The sequence below is a fragment of the Rhinopithecus bieti genome, unplaced genomic scaffold, assembly GCF_001698545.2.
Source record: "Rhinopithecus bieti isolate Rb0 unplaced genomic scaffold, ASM169854v2 scaffold_22039, whole genome shotgun sequence".
NCBI classification, from domain to species: Eukaryota; Metazoa; Chordata; class Mammalia; order Primates; family Cercopithecidae; genus Rhinopithecus; species Rhinopithecus bieti.
The window spans coordinates 1,430,624-1,448,406 of NW_016810828.1; the positions used below are offsets into that span (position 1 = coordinate 1,430,624).

Genomic DNA, 17,783 nt, shown 5'->3' on the forward strand with positions numbered 1-17,783 from the left:
AGTGGTGGTGGGGAGGGGGAGAAGGCCAGCTGAAAAGTAGAGGCCGAGGACAGAGTTAGACACCCGTTTTCTAACGGTCCTGCCGGAGGGGCTCGGCCTCTCAGACTGCGTCACCCTTTCGCCAAGGGTCCCCAAGACGGGCGGGGGCTCCTTGCGGCCGGCTCGCGACTCTCCCCGCCTCCCTGTGCCCTCACCCTCAGCCCCGCTGTGCCCCCGGAGCGCGCGGTCCGGCGCAGCCCCTTTTGGCACCGAGGTTTCCAGGTGCCCAGCGCGAAGGCGGGGCCGGGTTACAGCCGCCTCCTCGGCGCCACAGAGAAGACCCCCCGGGAGTTCGGCGGCCCAGGCGCTCCGGCTCCGCGTCCCTAGCCTCCCCCGGCTCTCCGCGCTCCTCCCTCTCGGCGCGCCCGGCGCGAAGCCTGCGATTCGCGAGCCGAGCGCAGAGCGCAGAGCCGAGTGGCGCACGCTGGGCAGTGGCCTGGGCAACCCCAAGCGCAGCCAGAGCCCTCACCCGAGCCCGCTGGCCCGCGCACTCCCGGACCATGACTGCCGAGGGACCCAGCCCGCCTGCCCGTTGGCGCAGCAGCCTGCCCGGGCTCTGGGCGGCGGCGCTGCTCCTGCTCGGTCTGCCGCGCCTTTCGGTGCGGGCGGATGGTGAGTGTGCGGGAGGCGGCCGGGCGGGGGGTGGAGCGTGGGTTCCGGGCAGGGAAGGCGTAGCTCGCCGGGGCTGCGCCGTCTGACCAGCCTGGCAAGCGGCAAGCGCAAGTCTGAGAGGAACGAGCGAGCGGCGGTCCTGGGACCCGGCATCCCTCTCCTGGCCCACCAAGTCTCCTCGTGCCCGTGCGCCCAAACGCCCGCCTGGTGCCTGGACCTCCCTTAGTGCCGAGCGCGCAGGACCCGCAGTCCCGCCGCTGGCTTTCCTAAGGTCTCCAAGAAAGCTCAAATGAAATCACCTCTAAGGTACCCTAGAACCTCCTCTGCTAAGGAGTGATTTTCCGCAGTCCCTCAGTTTCTCAACGTCTATTTAATGTGCCCCCGAGGACACCGCCGATGGTTAGAAAACTCCCTCGGATATTTTGGCTTGGTCCAGGAAGACGTGAAAGATACGTGGGAATCAACGAGGCAAAGAGAGAGAGAGAAGAATAGTCTGGGCAGAGGGAATAGCACGTGCAAAGGCTGTGACAGGAAAAACGGGACAAATGATAAAGCAAAGTACCTGGAGGACAGGGGACGCCTTGAGACATGAGGTAGAGAAATGGGCAAGGGCCAGATTATGGCGGGTTCTCTGAGAATTTATCCACTTTTTGTTTGTTCGCTTGTTTTTTGAGCCTGAATTTAGCTTTTAATACTTGCCCTAGAATGAGCAGGATTGGAGCTCTGTATCCATTCCGTTTTGAAAAGCTAATTCAGCTGTGTTTTCATATTGAAACAAAATCCCGCTGACATGGTACAGGAGCATCTGAAGGAAGCAAGCTTAAAACCAGCAGTTCTCACACCCATGAGGGAGTTATAGCTTAGGACAAATTAGATTGATAAAAGAGAAAAGCCATCCGTCGATTTAGGATGCGTTGTATATTTTAAAATGTGATTCTTGTTTAGCCAACGATATTGGGTGCAACTAGAAGACACGAAAAAAAAAAAAAAAGAAAAGAAAAGAAAAAAAAAAAAAAAGCATGGTTGTCAGGGAAAGGGGAAAGCCAAGGAAAAAACCCTCTAGGTCTTAGAGTTTTTAGTGCTCTCTGTTGTAAGTGCAGGCTTGAAAAACTCTTCGTTCCTAAGTAAGGATGAATGTCTTATTTCTCCATATCCTCAGAGACTATGTTAGAGACAAAACATTTTTAACTTTGAAGGCTGTTAGTAACCACTGTTAATTTTTTAAATTGACATGTATTTCACATAAAATTTGTCATTTTAAAATGTACAGTTAAGTGGGTTTTAGTACATTCATTATGTTGTGAAAACCATGGTTTGCATGCATCTAATTCCGGAGCGTTTCCATCACCCCCAAAAGAATCCCATACCTACTAGCAGTCTACTGATAATTCTTCACTGTAGAGTTTTTTGACTGACTTTGAACCATGAAAATTAAGCTGATTTTAAAGAATGCAAGTAGAATAAATTGGAGCTAATATTAACCTTTGAACAAGATATATTGTGCCAATTTTAATTCCTTTTAAATAAATATTTTTGTCATCCTTAAGGTTTTAGAGTTTCACCCCATTATAACTGTTTAAGTGGAATGCCATGTGGATAAGGATCAATATTTTGTGCCTCTCTAGCTTGATACGGGTCATAGAAAATTAAAGGCAGAAATGTCACTGGTCAAAGAGAAAGTAAGGACAACACCAGAGGACATGATTCTTTGTTACTGCTTGCCAGAAATGATTCCTTTTCTTCATTCCCCTTCCTTTTCTTTCCCCACTTCCTCAATGGACAATTATAGGTATACTTCCTTTAAAGAAACTCAATTTTCTGAGCCCCAATTTTGGTACTAAATTCTTAACTACCACCAGTTCCTACATTTAGTTATTTGTGTACTATGGTGATGGGAGGAAGAAGAAGAAATGCTCAGCTTAAGTATGATGAATTACAGATATTTGAAGAGATAGATTTGGAGAGAAACTATTTCTAAAAACATGTCATCTGTATAAGGATGGTCTTTGAAATTGTGTGCGTGGGCAGAACCCTAAGGAAAAATTTTACAGCAAGAAGACCTAGAACTGAACCTGGAGTGAGGGAAGCTGGTTTGGGATTATTGAATCTGTGTTCATGAAATATATTGGCCTGTAATTTTCATTTTTTATAATATCTTTGACAAGTGTTGATATCAAACTTATGATGGTTCCTAAACCAAATTGGAAAGTTGTTCCCTCTTTAACTCTCTGAAAGGGTTTCTGCGGGTGAGGGCGTTTGTTTGTCTGTTTTGGTGTGAGATCATCTGTGTCTGAAGGTTTTCTTGTAGGAAGATTTTAAATAATAAATTTAATTTCTTTAGTAGATAAATATTCAGAGTTTAAAATTAATTTTGTGTCAATATTGCTAAGTTTTGCTTTTAAAGTTTTCCCCACTTCATCTAGATTGTCTAATGTGGCATATGCAATGTAATAATTTCTAATTATTATTTTGGGGTCCACGGGATCTGTAGTGATGTTCCCTTTCATTCTTGATATTGGTAATTTGTGTTTTTGCTATTGGTAATTTGTGTTTTCTTTTTTTGTCTTGATCAGTTATACTAGGGGTTTATCCATTTTATTATTCTTTTGAAAAAAGCAACTTTTGGCTTTATTTTCTCGACTGTATGTCTGCTTTCCGTTTTATTGATTTCTGCTCTATCTGTATTATTTCCTCCTCCTACTTTAGAAGGTTTGATTTTGTGGGACTTTTGTGGTAGTTTTTTGAGCTAGAAACTTAGATCATTGATTCTCAACCATACTTTTTTTGTATTAATAATATGAGTTCTGAGGCTATAAATTTCTCTTAAACTACTTTAGTTTCTCCATAAGTTTTTGGCCCTTGAATTGACATGTTTTATTTCAGTTGTGATTTCTTCTTTGAACACAGTTTATTTAGAGGTATATTTTGTAATTTCTCACATGGGGATTTTCCTAGTTATTGCTTTGTTATTGATAGGCAGTATAACCAAGTGATTGAAATCACTACCAGGGAGCTTACTGCCTGATTTTGTATCTCTGCTGTGTGATCTTGAACAAGTATTAATACTAAACCTCAACTATAAAATGAGGATGATAATACCACATATGTCGTAGAGTTGTCATAAGGATTAATATAATGAGTATTTGTAAAGCAATTCGAACAACATCTAGCCCATAGTAAACACTACATAAGTGTTTCATATATAAAATCAGTGATTTTAGCTTTGTTGTAGTCTAAAAGGCATGCTTTGTATGATTTTTGTCTTTTGAGGTTTTTTTAGATTTGCTTTATAGCTCAGTATTTAATCAGTGTTAAAAATATTCTGTGTGTGCCTAAAATGAATGTGTATTCTGTAGTTTGGTATGCAGTACTGCATATAGGTTCTTACATCAAGAGTGCTAGTTTTGTTTTCTGTTTTAACGATTACTGAGAGGGACAGTAGTTTAAATTTTCCTCAAGGATTGAATTTTTTTGTTTTTCCTTGTAGTTTTGTTGATATTACCTTTTATAGTTAAATGTAGGAGTACCAGTCACCTATGGATATGTTTGTTTAATTTTGTATTTTATTATAATTTTGGTTCCAAAGTTGGGGAATTATTATATTTATTATAATAATTTTGCAAGTAGATGGCTTGTCTTAGTCTTTTGCAAGCAGATGACTTGTGTCTTAGCTGTGTCTTAGTCTAATAACTGATGTATTATGAAAAAGTTGGTGACAGATGTAAGTAAAGGGTCTCATTCTAAGTAGGTGTTTTCTCCCCTGCCTTTACCTTAACTTGATAGGGCCACCCAAGGCCTTGCTTCATTCCTCCAGGAGGCTCCTGGGGACCTCAGCTCTCCCTCTGGTACCATGGTTTTCTTGCCTAAAATTCTCATCTGCTTTCAGCCTGGGCTTTCACCTCTGCCTGAATTCATGTTCCCATCCCCCCATTGATCACACATTCTTTAAGGCCCACTACATGTCCATACATTAATGTGCTTTGGAAGCCAAGGTGTACCAGACATCATCCCCGTTTTCTTGTCCAGCAGGAGAGAAGTACAGCAGACGCAAATGAATATATTGTGAAAGGGGCCTGGTAATATACTAAGGCAAGGGACAGAGAGAAGGGAAGCAACCTGTTGTATAGGGGGTCATCCTAGGGCTGAGGGGGGCAGAAGAAAGCAGAGCTGAAGCCTGAATCAGTGCCTTAGACATCAAGTGACCTAACTTAGGGAAGCCTAGGACACTGAGCCTTGACACGTGATATTTGTAAAACACCATTTTGAAAGAAAGATTTGAAGGGCTTTTCCAGATCGGCACACGGGAGCAGATGGTTAATTTTGAAAAAAAAAAAAAAAAAAAAGAAGAAGAACAAAAAAAAAAGGATGAAAATGCTAGTGTAATTATCATCACTTGATCCCAGGGATGGTGTGCAATGTGGTAGTTGCTGCACTTCGAACTTCAGGGAAGGACTGCAATTCTAACTGGCGTCTTTCAGAGGATGAGTTTGCTGAGACTAACTTCCCATGGATCCTGAAATCCACATGTGTTTGTGCTTGTCCCCATACAGGAAAGCTCTTTGTGCTGGAGTCTCAGAATGGCTCTCAGGGCCTAGAACTGGAGGCTGCTCGACTTTCCTGCAAGAGCAGGGGCGCTCACCTGGTGTCTGCAGACGAGCTGCGGAGAGTGGTACAGGATTGCTCCTTTGCGGTGTGTGCCACTGGCTGGTTAGCAGATGGCACTCTTGGGTAAGTCAGGCAAGCACTCCTTTTCCAACTCACCCCAATTGCACCACCAAGGCTTATACAGGGCTCAGTAATTGTTCTGTTGAAATACCAGTACAGGGAGAGTACAGTGGGCAATAGCCTCCAGTGTGTTCATGTTTTGCTTTCTTTTGTGTGAGATGGAGTCTAGCTCTGTTGCCCAGGTTGGAGTGCAATGGTGCAATTCTAGGCTCACTGCTACCTCCACCTCCCTGGTTCAAGCGATTCTCCTGCCTCAGCCTCCCAACTAGCTGGGATTACAGGCGTGTGCCACCATGCCCAGCTGATTTTTGTATTTTTAGTAGAGATGGGGTTTCGCCATATTGGCCAGGCTGGTCTCAAACTCCTTACCTCAGGTGATCCACCTGCCTCGGCCTCCCAAAGTGTGAGCCACCGCGCCTGGCGTGTGTTCATGTTTTGAGTTTGCTTATAAAAGCATTTTTCTGGAGTTCTGTCAGAATTCTTTTATCCTCTTACTTTGTTATGTTGAATTTTCTTTTTTTGTTTTAGACATAGGGTCTCACTCTGTCAACCAGGCTGGAGTGCTGTGGCATGGTTACAGCTCACTGCAGCCTCAACCTCCTGGGCTCTAATGTTTCTCCTGCCTCAGCCTTCTGTAGCTAAGACTACAGGCATGTGCCACCACACCTAGCTAACTGTTTATTTTTATTTTTTGTAGAGATAGAAAATGCTTGCTATGTTGCCCAGGCTGGTCTTGAACTCTGACCTCAAGCAATCCTCCTGCTTTGGCTTCCCAAAGTTCTGGGATTACAAGCGTGAGCCACCCTGCTTAGCCTTGAATTTTTTTAAGTAATAAAAATAATACATGCTTATTGCAAAAATTTCAAATAATGCATATATATATATACAAAGTACAAAGCAAGTTTCTCTCTTCTTCTCCACCTCAGAGATAATGACTATTGACTGTTTGGTATACATTCTTTATCCCTTTTTTTCTGTGGACACTCATCTACATATATATATATAGGAATATGGCATGGAGGTTTTAAAATATGGCCACAATTTTTTTCACACCACTGGCATCAACAGGTGTGTTTGCCTCTATAGCAAAAGTGAGATTACTTGACTTCTGAAGTTAGGCTGGAAAAATCCATGCTGCATCTGTCTAGATTTCTGGGGACACTCACTTTTGTAGCCTTGAGATGCCATGAGGAGTCTGACTGTGCTGAGATGGGTGTGCTGTGAGGAAGGCCAGATCACATGGAGATATCTCCGTTAGGGGCTCTTGCCAACAGCCCTAACCAATGTCCTAGCCCGTGGCCAGCATTAACTGCCAAAAATGTGAATGAAGATGCCTCTAGGTGATTCTAGCCCCCAGCCGTTGAGTAATTGTCAGCCTATGAGTCTTGCTAGCTCAGCCCCTAGACCTTATATGCAAGACAAGCCATTCCTACTGTGGCTATCTGAGTTTCTGACCCGTGGAATCCTTTAGAGAAGTAATTGTTATGGCCAGCTAGGAGAAATCTTTCCAATAGTGCTGAAACCTACTTGGTTTTAAATTTTTATTAATTTATTAATTTATTAATTTTTTTGTAGAAACGAAGTCTTGCCATATTGTTCAGGCTGGTCTCAAACTCCTGGGCTCAAGCAGTCCTCTGGCTTTCATCTCCCAAAGTGATGGCTTTACAGATGTGAGCCACCATGCCTGGCCTAATTTTATTTTTTAAATTGACAGATAATAATTGTATATATTCATGGAGTACGTAGTGATGTTTTGACACACGTAATGGAGAGTGATCAGATCAGGGTAATTAGCATGTCTGTCATCTCAAATATTTAGCATTTCTTTTTTGCTGGGAACATTCAATATCCTCTTCTAACTGTTTGAAATGATATGTTATTGTTAACTACGGCCATCCTACAGTCGTATAGAACACTAGAACTTAGAACACTCATTGGTGAAAGGATAGTATCTTCAATAAATGGTGCTGGGAAAACGGGATATCTATATGCAGAAGAATAAAACTAGACCCCCACCTCTCACCTCATATAAAAATCAACTCAAAATGGATTATAGACCGAAATGTAAGACCCAAAACTGTAAAACTACTAGAAGAAAACATAGGAGGAATGCTTCAGGATATTGGTCTGGGAAAATATTTTAATAAGATCTCAGAAACACAGGCAGCAAAAGCAGAAATAAACAAACACTTCTTTAGTCATGCTCAGAGAAGGCAGGAGCCTCTTCACTTTTTCCTTCATGCCACAGGAAATGTGAAAGCAAACAAGGCACCAAGAACTACTTTGGTAGATGATTATCCTAAGATGTCTGGCTGGCAAGTGGCCATGGAAAACATAGACAGCCATGCTGACTCACGTCTCCAAATGTGCCAAGTATGAAGCAGCAACTGAATAAAGGGACAACTGAGGCTACATCCAAAGCCTTTTGGTGAATCTGGAACTGTGGTCCTCTCTGCCTTACGTTTTATATCCATGCTCTTGAATAGACAAAATATACCCTGTTCATGCATTTCCATAATGTAGTCAAGCAGGAATATTTTTTCATAATTCTGTTACTATAACATTTCATCAGATAACCAGAGTATTCACAGATTCTGAAGCGACAGCTTGCAACTAGTCTTAGGTCTCTCAGGCATTGTATGCCAGGACTGGACGGTTAGAAAGGTCCATCTTCTGTGGGTTTACTGGAAAGTGTTAAGGCATATTAGTGGATCTCTGCAGGCTGAAATGATATTACCTTACAAAGAAAACATACAGCTGGGTGCAGTGGCTCATGCCTGTAATCCTAGCATTTTGGGAGGCCACGGCAGGCGGATTAATTGTGGTCAGGAGTTCAAGACCAGCCCGGCCAATTTGGCGAAACCCAGTCTGTACTAAAAATACAAAACTTAGCTGGGCATGGTGGTGTGCGTCTGTAGTCCCAGCTACTTGGGAGGCTGAGGCAGGAGAATCACTTGAACCAGGGAGACAGAGGTTGCAGTGAGCCGAGATGGCGCCATTGAACTCCAGCCTGTGCAACAGAGCTAGACTCTGTCTCAAAATAAATAATGAAAGAAAGAAAATAAAGAAAATATACTTGTTATATTTACTACACAATGTATTAAAAATAGTTTTTCTATCCCTTTTTTATTTTTTTAAATATATTACTCTCTTTTCACCATTCCTATTCAATATCCTTTCATTTTAATTTTCTGGAAACAAGCATCTGACCATTAGTATGTCCATTCCACCGTGGGCCTTTCCTGCATAGTTCTCCACTCCCTCACCACACACTGAGAAGCGATGATTAAATGTGTGGTGCATCTTGTAATTGATGGCATAGTAGACATCTAGCACATCTACCCTATATCTCTATGAATTTATGTTGAGTGTACACTTAAATCCAGAGAATGATAAAGGCCTAGAGTGATGAATTTAGACTTTTGGGCCACTTGTCTCCTGGAAACTTTTGCAGATTCCCTAAAGGGTGACTAAAAAGCTGAATAGCAGTTTTAATAGCCACATGGGACTAGGAGAATGGAGATTTGAATTCACCTTCTGCGTAGGAGGGGACCCGGTGAGCCGTTTTGCTTTGGGTTGGGACCTTGCAGGTCTATGCCCTAAGGGTAAGCTGGACACAGTACACTGTACTGCCATATTGTTCAGGCTGGTCTCAAACTCCTGGGCTCAAGCAGTCCTCTGGCTTTCATCTCCCAAAGTGATGGGTTTACAGGTGTGAGCCACCATGCCTGGCCTAATTTTATTTTTTAAATTGACAGATAATAATTGTATATATTCACGGAGTACATAGTGATGTTTTGACACACGTAATGGAGAGTGACACACGTAATGGACGCAGGCCCTCCTGGGAGAAGCAGCACATCTTCAAATACTCTATAGCCATGAATTTGGATTGAGATGACCCTGAATTTCCAGTGCTCCAGATATCTAGGAGAATCAAATAAAAATTATCTTTTGAGGGAGATAGTATCCTAGACCTCAATTTATTTCAACAAACAATTTAGCCAATGTAGGATTTGTCTCACAATATAAAATAACTAGGTGCGTGAGGAGACAAGGCAAGTAGAATAAAATTCAGAAGAAACAATAGGTAATAGAAACTCCAGACATTAGGATTAGTAGATGCAGACTTTAAAATAACTATCCTTGACATGTTCAAAGATATAAAAGATGAGAAGGAGAATTTTGGCAGAGGGTGGAAACTGTAAAAATAACTAAATGGAAACTCTAGACATGAAAAATTCAGTAACTAAAATTAAGAAATTAATGGATAGACCTAATAGCTGATTAAAAAGAGCCAAAGAGGGCTGGGCATGGTGGTGCATGCCTGTAGTCCCAGCCACTTGGGAGGCTGAGGCAGGAGGCTCACTTGAGCCAAGGAGTTCAAAGTTTAAATACAGTCTAGACAACATAGTGAGACCTTGTCTCAAAAAGAAAGAAAAGAAAAGAAAAAAAAAGAAAACAAAGAAAGAAGAGAGAGAAAGAGAAAGAAAGAAGGAAGGAAGGAAGGAGAAAGAAGAAAGAAGAAGAAAGAGACAAAGAAAAAAAAAAGAAAGAAAGAAAAGAAAAGAAAGAAAGAAAGAAAGAAAGAAAGAAAGAAAGAAAGAAAGAAAGAAAGAAAGAAAGAAAAGAGAAAGTAAGGAAAGAGAAAGAAAGGAAAGAAAGAAAGACTTTTAAAAAAAGAGCCAAAGAGAGGATTAGTGAACTGGAAAATATTTCAGAGGAGGATATCCAGAATCAATAATAGAGGGAAAAGGATGAAAAATTATACAACAAAGGGTAAAATACAAAGAAGATGCAATATAATTTGAATTATAAAAGGAGAAGAGAAAGAAAAAAGAAAATAGAAAAAAAGTAATATGAAAATGATCCGCAATTGAAGAAAAACATCCAGACACAGACTCAAGAATCACTGCAAAGCTCAAGTAAGACAAATACAAAGAAGTTCACAGCTAGGCACATCATGGTAAGACTGGAAGAATCATATATGAAGAAAAGAATATTTTTAAAAATTAAAAATGCTGAGATTGTCTTTAAAGGAGGAACAATAAACTGACAATGAAAGCCCAAAGACTTTTGATACTTTGAAGGTACAGAAAGAAAATTACTGCTAACCTAGAATTTTATCCCCAGTGAAAATATCTCCCAATAATAAAGGTGAAATAAAGAAATTTTCAGACAGATGAAACGTGAGAGAATTCATTGCATCCAATCTGCACCGAAACAAGTGCTCTTCAGGCAGGAGGAAAATATTGCATGAGGAAGACTAGAGAGGCAAAAAGGAATAAATGGAAGGAGTAAATATGTGGACCAATTGAAATTACGTAATTGTCTGAAGCAGTAATAGTAACACTGGATGCTAAAAAAATGATTTATATAAGTGGGAAGTGTTTTAAGTGTATTCATATGTACTGTTTTAAGTATTTCAAGTTGTATTATTAGGGACAATGATAAAAGTAATATTACATTTCAATAAGTCAAAGAAGTTGTAACTTCTGGGTACCACTGAAGAAAATAGTGAAAGGATATTTAACTTCCAAATCAATACAGAGAAAAAAGAGAATACTCCCTCCAAAAGTGAAGAAGAATAATTCAGATAATCCAAAGTGGGAAAAAAGAAAGAAGAGGAAAGGAAGAGATAATGGGCAGAACTAATAAAAAGCAGATTTAAATTAGATTGATGATTAAATTAAGTATAAGTAGACAAGAGGCTCCAATTAGAAAACAGAGATTGTGAGATGAACTTTTAAAAATTCAAGTATTTGCTGTTTAGAAAAGATATCCTTAAATAAATTATGGGAAAAAATTATAATGGAAATTATCATGTATTTAGAACTCAGTGATATTAAAAATATACATAACCAAACTCATGGGGTGCTGCCAAAACTATAGAAGGAAATCTAAAACATTAAATGTTTGTTAGAAAAGGAAAAAAGCTGAAGGCTCATGAACTAAAGATCTAAAGAAATTTGAAGAACAGCAAAATAAGAGAAAAAAGAGCAGAATTTTATGAAATAAAAACCAACATAATCTGGAAGAGATCAACAGTATATTGCCTTTGAAACTCGAATTGATCCCTGTTACTTCAACTGAAGCATCACCTGTATTTCTGAATTTAGACTTTTTTTTTTGCAGAAAATGTGTCCAGATTTATGCTTTTAGACAGAGCTCATGAATCAGAAAAATCTCTGCTGATTCGGAGCTGACAGCAGAAGAGAATTATTCCTTATTATGTTCAACCCGGAGTTCTCCTCACTCAGTGCCTTTTTTGTGTGTTTCAGAACAACCGTGTGTAGCAAAGGAAGTGGAGAACAGCAAATCATGAGAGCTGTTGATGTGAGAACTGAGAGCAACCCAGTTCCTGGTGGCACATACAGTGCCCTTTGTATTAAGGATGAAGGTCAGTGCCAGAGTCTTCCTAAAGGTGCTGGAGGGTGTGCTCTTGGGGGTTGCTGTATTAGGTTGGTTTCTCTAGAAGAAAACCTTGAAGTGAGGATTTACTAGACATGGTTTATCAGAAGGTCTTCCGAAGACAAGCCGATAGCACGGTAGGGAAGTGGACAAGACAGGGAGGGGTCAAGCATCGGTGCAATATTGAGCGAGATTCGCAGTGGTGGTGCCAGGTCACTTTGGCTCGATCACTCAGGAAACCCCTGGAGATAGTGTATGTATGTAACCCCAGTTTTTCCAATTGGGGTGAGGGAGCTGGAGTAGTTATACCACACCTGTCAGGCGTGGGTGAAGGCTTGCTTTAGGAGATATGAATTCCCAGGTTCTTCTGTTTTTTGCGTGTGCACAGGCAAAAGGTTCCAGTAGCCTGAGTGCTACCTTCCAACAAAGGGGCAAAGGTGCCTACCAGGAGTCCTTGTGCATGGGAATGGTAAAAGTGTCCAGAGAATATGGGCAGAGCCCTAGCAGCATCTGATATAGCTGCTGATGTTCAAAGCTTGCCCTCCAGTCTCTCTTCGTATTGGACAGTACGCTAAAAAGAAAATAATATCTTTTTCCCAAAAGGAAATGTATAGGATTTAGGAAACTGTTCACAGTAAGGAAAATTCAAATTCCTATTGGGAAATCAGCTGAGTGGTGAGGAGAAAATCATAAAGAAGCCTCAAGGGCAGCATTTTGTATGCACCAAATAAGTACACCTCTGTTATCAGAAACACATGTGGTTGAAAAAGGAATATTCGTGTGAATAGGGAGGGGGAAGCAAGCTTCTTACTAATCAGTCATAGAAACGAGCACAGGTTCTTCTTGGCTGCACATTGGACTCATCGGGGGGGTGTTAAAAAATACTGATGCCTCAGTGCCAGCGCTAAAGATTCTGATTTAAATGTTCTGGGTTTTTTAAAACTCCCCTGTGATTTCAATATGCAGCCTAGGTTGAGAACTCCTTCTGTAATGCAGTGTTTCCCAGACTCCCCTGATAGTGTGAAATACCAGAAGAACTTGTTGAAAATACAAATCATCTGACTGCATCCCAGAAGCACCAAATCCTTATCTCCAAGAAAGGGGTCAGAGGAGTTGGTAAAAGTAAGAGTCATGGTGATCCCTAAGGGCCTTCTGCTCTGGGGTCCCTCTCTAGGAAGGGCTCTGCATCTGCTGGTTTCTATGGAAGGGTGTTGGGAGAGTCTCCTGTCATCACTGATCCAATCAAGCAACTGAGAGATGTGACTTGGTTTTCAAAAAATCCAGGGAGAGCAGTATCTGTGGTTTATTTTTTTTCTTAAAACACACACACACATACACACACACACACACACACACACACACACACACACACACATTAGTACATTTTTAATTTTTATGTATTTATTTTGAGACGCAGTCTTACTCTTGTCACCCAGGCTGTAGTACAATGGTGTGATCTCAGCTCACTGCAACCTCTGCCTTCCGGGTTCATGCGATTCTCCTGCTTCAGCCTCCTGAGTAGCTGGGATTACAGGTGTGTGCACCACCATGCCTGGCTAATTTTTGAATTTTTATTAGAGACGGGGTTTCACCATGTTGGTCAGGCTGGTCTTGAACTCCTAACCTCAGGTGATCTGCCCGCCTCAGCTTCCCAACATGCTGGGAGTACTGCGCCTGGCCCACATTAGTAAATTTAAATAATCTTTTAAATTCTAAACATAAACAGAGGATCATATCCCTGAGGGAGACAGGACAGAGCCAGAAGAAAAACAGGACAACCTTTTTTCTTCAGTAATGTCAAAGAAATATGTAGGGCTTCTGAGTCTTATTTCTTTCTCCAATAAACAAGATATATTGGTTAGCTTTTGCTAGCTAACATATCACCCCAAAATGTAGTGGCTTAGAACAGCAACTATTTATTTAGCTTACGATTTTGTGAACCACCACTTTGGCTGCTTTTCTGCCAGTCTTGGTGGGACTTCTTCATAAGTCTGTGGTCAGCTGCTGTTAGCTAGGTATGCTTGCTTCTAGGAGTTGGCTGGCCTTTGGCTTGGGTGACAAGGGCAACTGAACCATGTGTTTCTCCTCACCCAACAGGCCAACCTGGGCTTTCCACCTCACAGACCATCGAGCAAGTTATGTGTATGCAAGTGTGTGCCCCTTTTGCCCACAACTGTAGTGCATGAAGTCAGAGGTTGAGAACATCCATTCATGTCCTATAGGACACCAAAGTCAACGTCATGATAGTGACTCCAGATTTGAGTCATGGACAATTCAATATATATGATACATTACACTCAGAGGAACATATTGATTCAGTGATTCATTTTTTGCATATTCCTTCCAAAAATGTGTAACTGAATCTAATCACAAGGAAACATTAACCGAACTCAAATTGAAGAACATCCTACTCTTTTTAAAAAAATGTCAAGAATAAGAAAGGCTAAGCAACTGTTCTAGATTAAGATAGACCAAAAAGACTTGTCAATGAAATGCAATTCGTGATCCTGGATTGTATCCTGAACTAGGAAAAAATAGTTATAGTTGATGAAATTTGAATATGGATCATGAATTAAATAATAGTATTGTATCAACATTTAAATTTTCTGATTTGGATAACTGTACTGTAGTTATATAAGAAAATATCCTTGTTTTAGAAATGCAACCAAGGTTTTAGGGACAAAGGGACATCATATCTACAACTTACTCTCCAATGGTTCAAAAAAGAATTATAGATACACATATATACATATTCACATATATATGTATACACACATGTATGCGTGTGTGTTTGTGTGGTATGGAGAGAGGAAGAGAGAGAAGAGAATGATAAAGCAAACGGGAAAGTGAAAACACATTGGTGAACCTGCATAAAGGGTGGGTTCCTTGCTTTTATAATGTTTATATAACTTTGAAATTATATAAAAATTTAAAATCTCAAAAAGCTCAGGCCGTAGCCAGATGTAGTGGCGCATGCCTGTAATCCCAGCCACTCAGGAGGCTGAGGCATGAAAATCACTTTAACCCGGGAGGTGGAGGTTGCAGTGAGCTGAGATCACATCACTGCACTCCATCTTGGGTGACAGAGCAAGACTGTCTGAAGAAAGAAAAAAAAAAAAAAGAAAACCAAACAAACAAACAAAAAAAGCAAAATGCTCAGGCTGGGCATGGTGGCTTATGCTTGTAGTCCCAACACTTTGGAGGATAACTTGAGCCCAGAAGTTTGAGACCAGCCTGGGCAACATAGCAAGATACGTATATATACGTATGTGGATATGTATATATGTGTGTATCTATAATTTTTTTGAACCGTTGGAGAATAAGTTGTACATATGATACCCCTTTGTCCCTAAAAACCATCCCTTCAAAAAGTAAAAAAATTCGCCAGGCATGGTGGCGCACCCTGTATTCCCAGCTACTCTGGAGGCTGAGGCGAGAGGATCTCTGGAATTCAGGGGTTTGAGGCTGCAGTGAGCTATGATCATGCCACTGCACTCCAGCCTGAGCAACAGACTAAGTCCCTATGTCTCTCTCAAACAACAACAACAACAACAAATGGTCTACATACTCCTCCAAAAACAGCAAAAACAACAGCAGCAGACAGAAATAAACCTAAGACCCAAAATAACACTGAGTCATGGGGAGCCGGTTGGAGAGAGCCAGTGGAACTGGAGGGTGTGGAGACCCGGGCACACCGAGGGCACGCCGCCAGAAAGCTCAGCAGCGAACTGTCCAGATGTGTTCCAGAGGCAGAGTATCTATGTTGCTGTCGGCTTTTGGGCTTCCTGAGCTCATCATGGCCATGCGTGAGCCTAGCAGAATGGCAGGCTTTAGATGAGGCATGTGCTGAAGCTCCCATGACACCTGTTGGCATGTGTGTGAAGACTGGATGCCATTTGAAAGGAGCGGGCATTATGTGTGGTTCATCACTGTTACAGTGCTCGAGGGCCCTGCATCCCAGAGCAGCTCGCCCTAGCCTAGCCTGGGCAAGAGCTGCACAGGGCAAGGGTTACAGGGAAGACAGGGGCCTTGGTCCTGCTGGGCCTACTTGGTGAGGAAGCTTCAGGTGAGCCATGAAGAGGACGCAGGAATGCATGCGGAGATGGCATGAGGACTACAGGACTCTTCTCCTGGGGCCTAACAGAAAAGCAGGATGGATTCCCACAGTGACTCAGAGAGAGTTCTATCCCTGCCCCTCTGCCTTTTCTCCTTTAGAAAGAGCTTGTAAATGGTTCCTGCAAGGCCCTCCGCCCTTCTCAGCAGAGTTGCTGCTTTTCCTCAGTAGAGCCTTTGTTGACAGCATAGTCAAAAAGGGAAATCTGTTTGCTCAAGGAAGGTGCAGTGCCTTGGCGGAAGCAGAGGAGAACAGGCTGTGCTGTGAGGTTCCCGTGTGAGTGCAGGTGAGGTCCAGCTCAGCAGATGCCCCCGTGCAGTGTTCCTCCAAAGCTTGCCTTTTTCCCAGTGATGCTGCATGGCGCTAAGCTGCTTCTTTTTGGCAAGACTGGAAGAATGAAGAGTGCTAATTCCAGAAACGGCAGACGTGTGCCTCATAAAGAGCCCAGAAGGAAAACAGAGCCTGTGGAATGTTCAGGCAGCTTCCTCCTGTGTTTCTTTATAGAAATAAAGTTCATCGTGAATGTAGACTTTTCTCATTTTCCTTTCAGTATTTTTGTTTCACTGACAGTGAATTTCCAACCCTGTGGTGATCTCACTTAAACTAATAAGTGAAGTTATTTTTAACCAACTGGATTCTGATGAAATAAGCTGCCTCCACTTGGGTCTTCTGGCTTTGCTTCTCTTGGCAGCTTGTCTGTGGGGTCTGCAGCTTGGGGTCTGGAGGCTTTGATTTTCCTCTGACCCTCTGATGCCCTGAAAGCCTCCACTGAGTGTATGCTTCTGTTTCTCCTGATCTAAGACAGGTCTGGCCTTGCTTCCCTCTTCCCAGCCCACTTCACCTTCTTAGTACTGCATTCCTCCTCCCCTGCATACTTTATGATTGCCTCTATTGCCCTTAAAATCAGGAGTGAAATTATTCCCGTCCTTTATGTCATTAAGAAGAAAGCTGGATGCTCCCCTCTCTTGGTGAGTGATCAGGAATTTTTGAAAGTAGCTAATTTCCGGGACTGCCTGGAGAAGGCCCGGTGTCTCAGGGATAACTTTGGGGAAATTCTCCAGCTGTAATACCAGATTGGAACCAGTTAATTGCATTGGTTGGTACAGCTGATAGAGAACACTTAGTTCAGGGTCTCCCGGGGAAGTGTGAAAGCCCCTGAGCTCATTACCATGGACCTGCTGTCAGTCATTTATGTGTTCATTTATTTGTCCAGGGTCAGGCAAAGTTCAATGCTCAGACTTGTGGGTACTTCAGATAGATGATAGATAGATGATTAGATAGATAGATAGATAGATAGATAGATAGATAGATAACTCCTCCCCTCTCTCAAGGAGTTAACAGTGTATCGGGATAGGTAAGAGAGGAATATTTTTCCATGACACAAAGGAGAAAGGGTATTAGAGAGACTTCCTAAGCAGTGGCATTTGAGATGGATAAGTTGAGGGGATAATAGGTAGGGAAGAGAGGACAGGACATTGCGGACAGGAAGAACAGGGGTAGCAAGGGCTAGGAGTCTAAAGATCCCAATGGCTTTGGGAGACTAGCTGTGGGTGAGCCATTGTACTACAGCTCTGGGAGAGTGGGCTGGGTCAGCACATCCTTGGGGGCTTGAATAGTTGGTGGGCAAGGCTGAGGTGGCTGCAGAGGGCAGCCCAAATAATTCCCACACAGTAAGCAGTGATGCCCTCTCTCCTGCCACCCACACACCCAGGCCTGGGTGGGCATCAGGTCTTGTTTTCTCAGACCTGAGGTCTTCTGCTCCAAAAATGTGGGCTAGACCAGTCCTGATACACCAACAGCCAGTTTCCACGAATGCCAAGTGTCTGGGCAGCCAGAGAAATGTTGCCAATGGGTCTTTTGGCCCCAAAGGCAGATATCTCTG

The 17,783-nt window shown here is 42.2% G+C and overlaps 1 protein-coding gene across 1 annotated transcript in view; it reads left to right on the forward strand.

Annotated features, from left to right (window-relative positions):
- Positions 1-390: 390 nt before the first annotated feature.
- Positions 391-17,783, forward strand: part of SUSD5 (sushi domain containing 5) — a 67,151-nt gene continuing 49,758 nt past the window's right edge. The window contains exons 1-3 of the mRNA XM_017892921.1: positions 391-651; positions 5,202-5,379; positions 11,658-11,776. Coding sequence (XP_017748410.1) covers positions 540-651; positions 5,202-5,379; positions 11,658-11,776 — 409 coding nt within the window. The 5' untranslated portion in view covers positions 391-539. The remainder of the gene's footprint in view (positions 652-5,201; positions 5,380-11,657; positions 11,777-17,783) is intronic.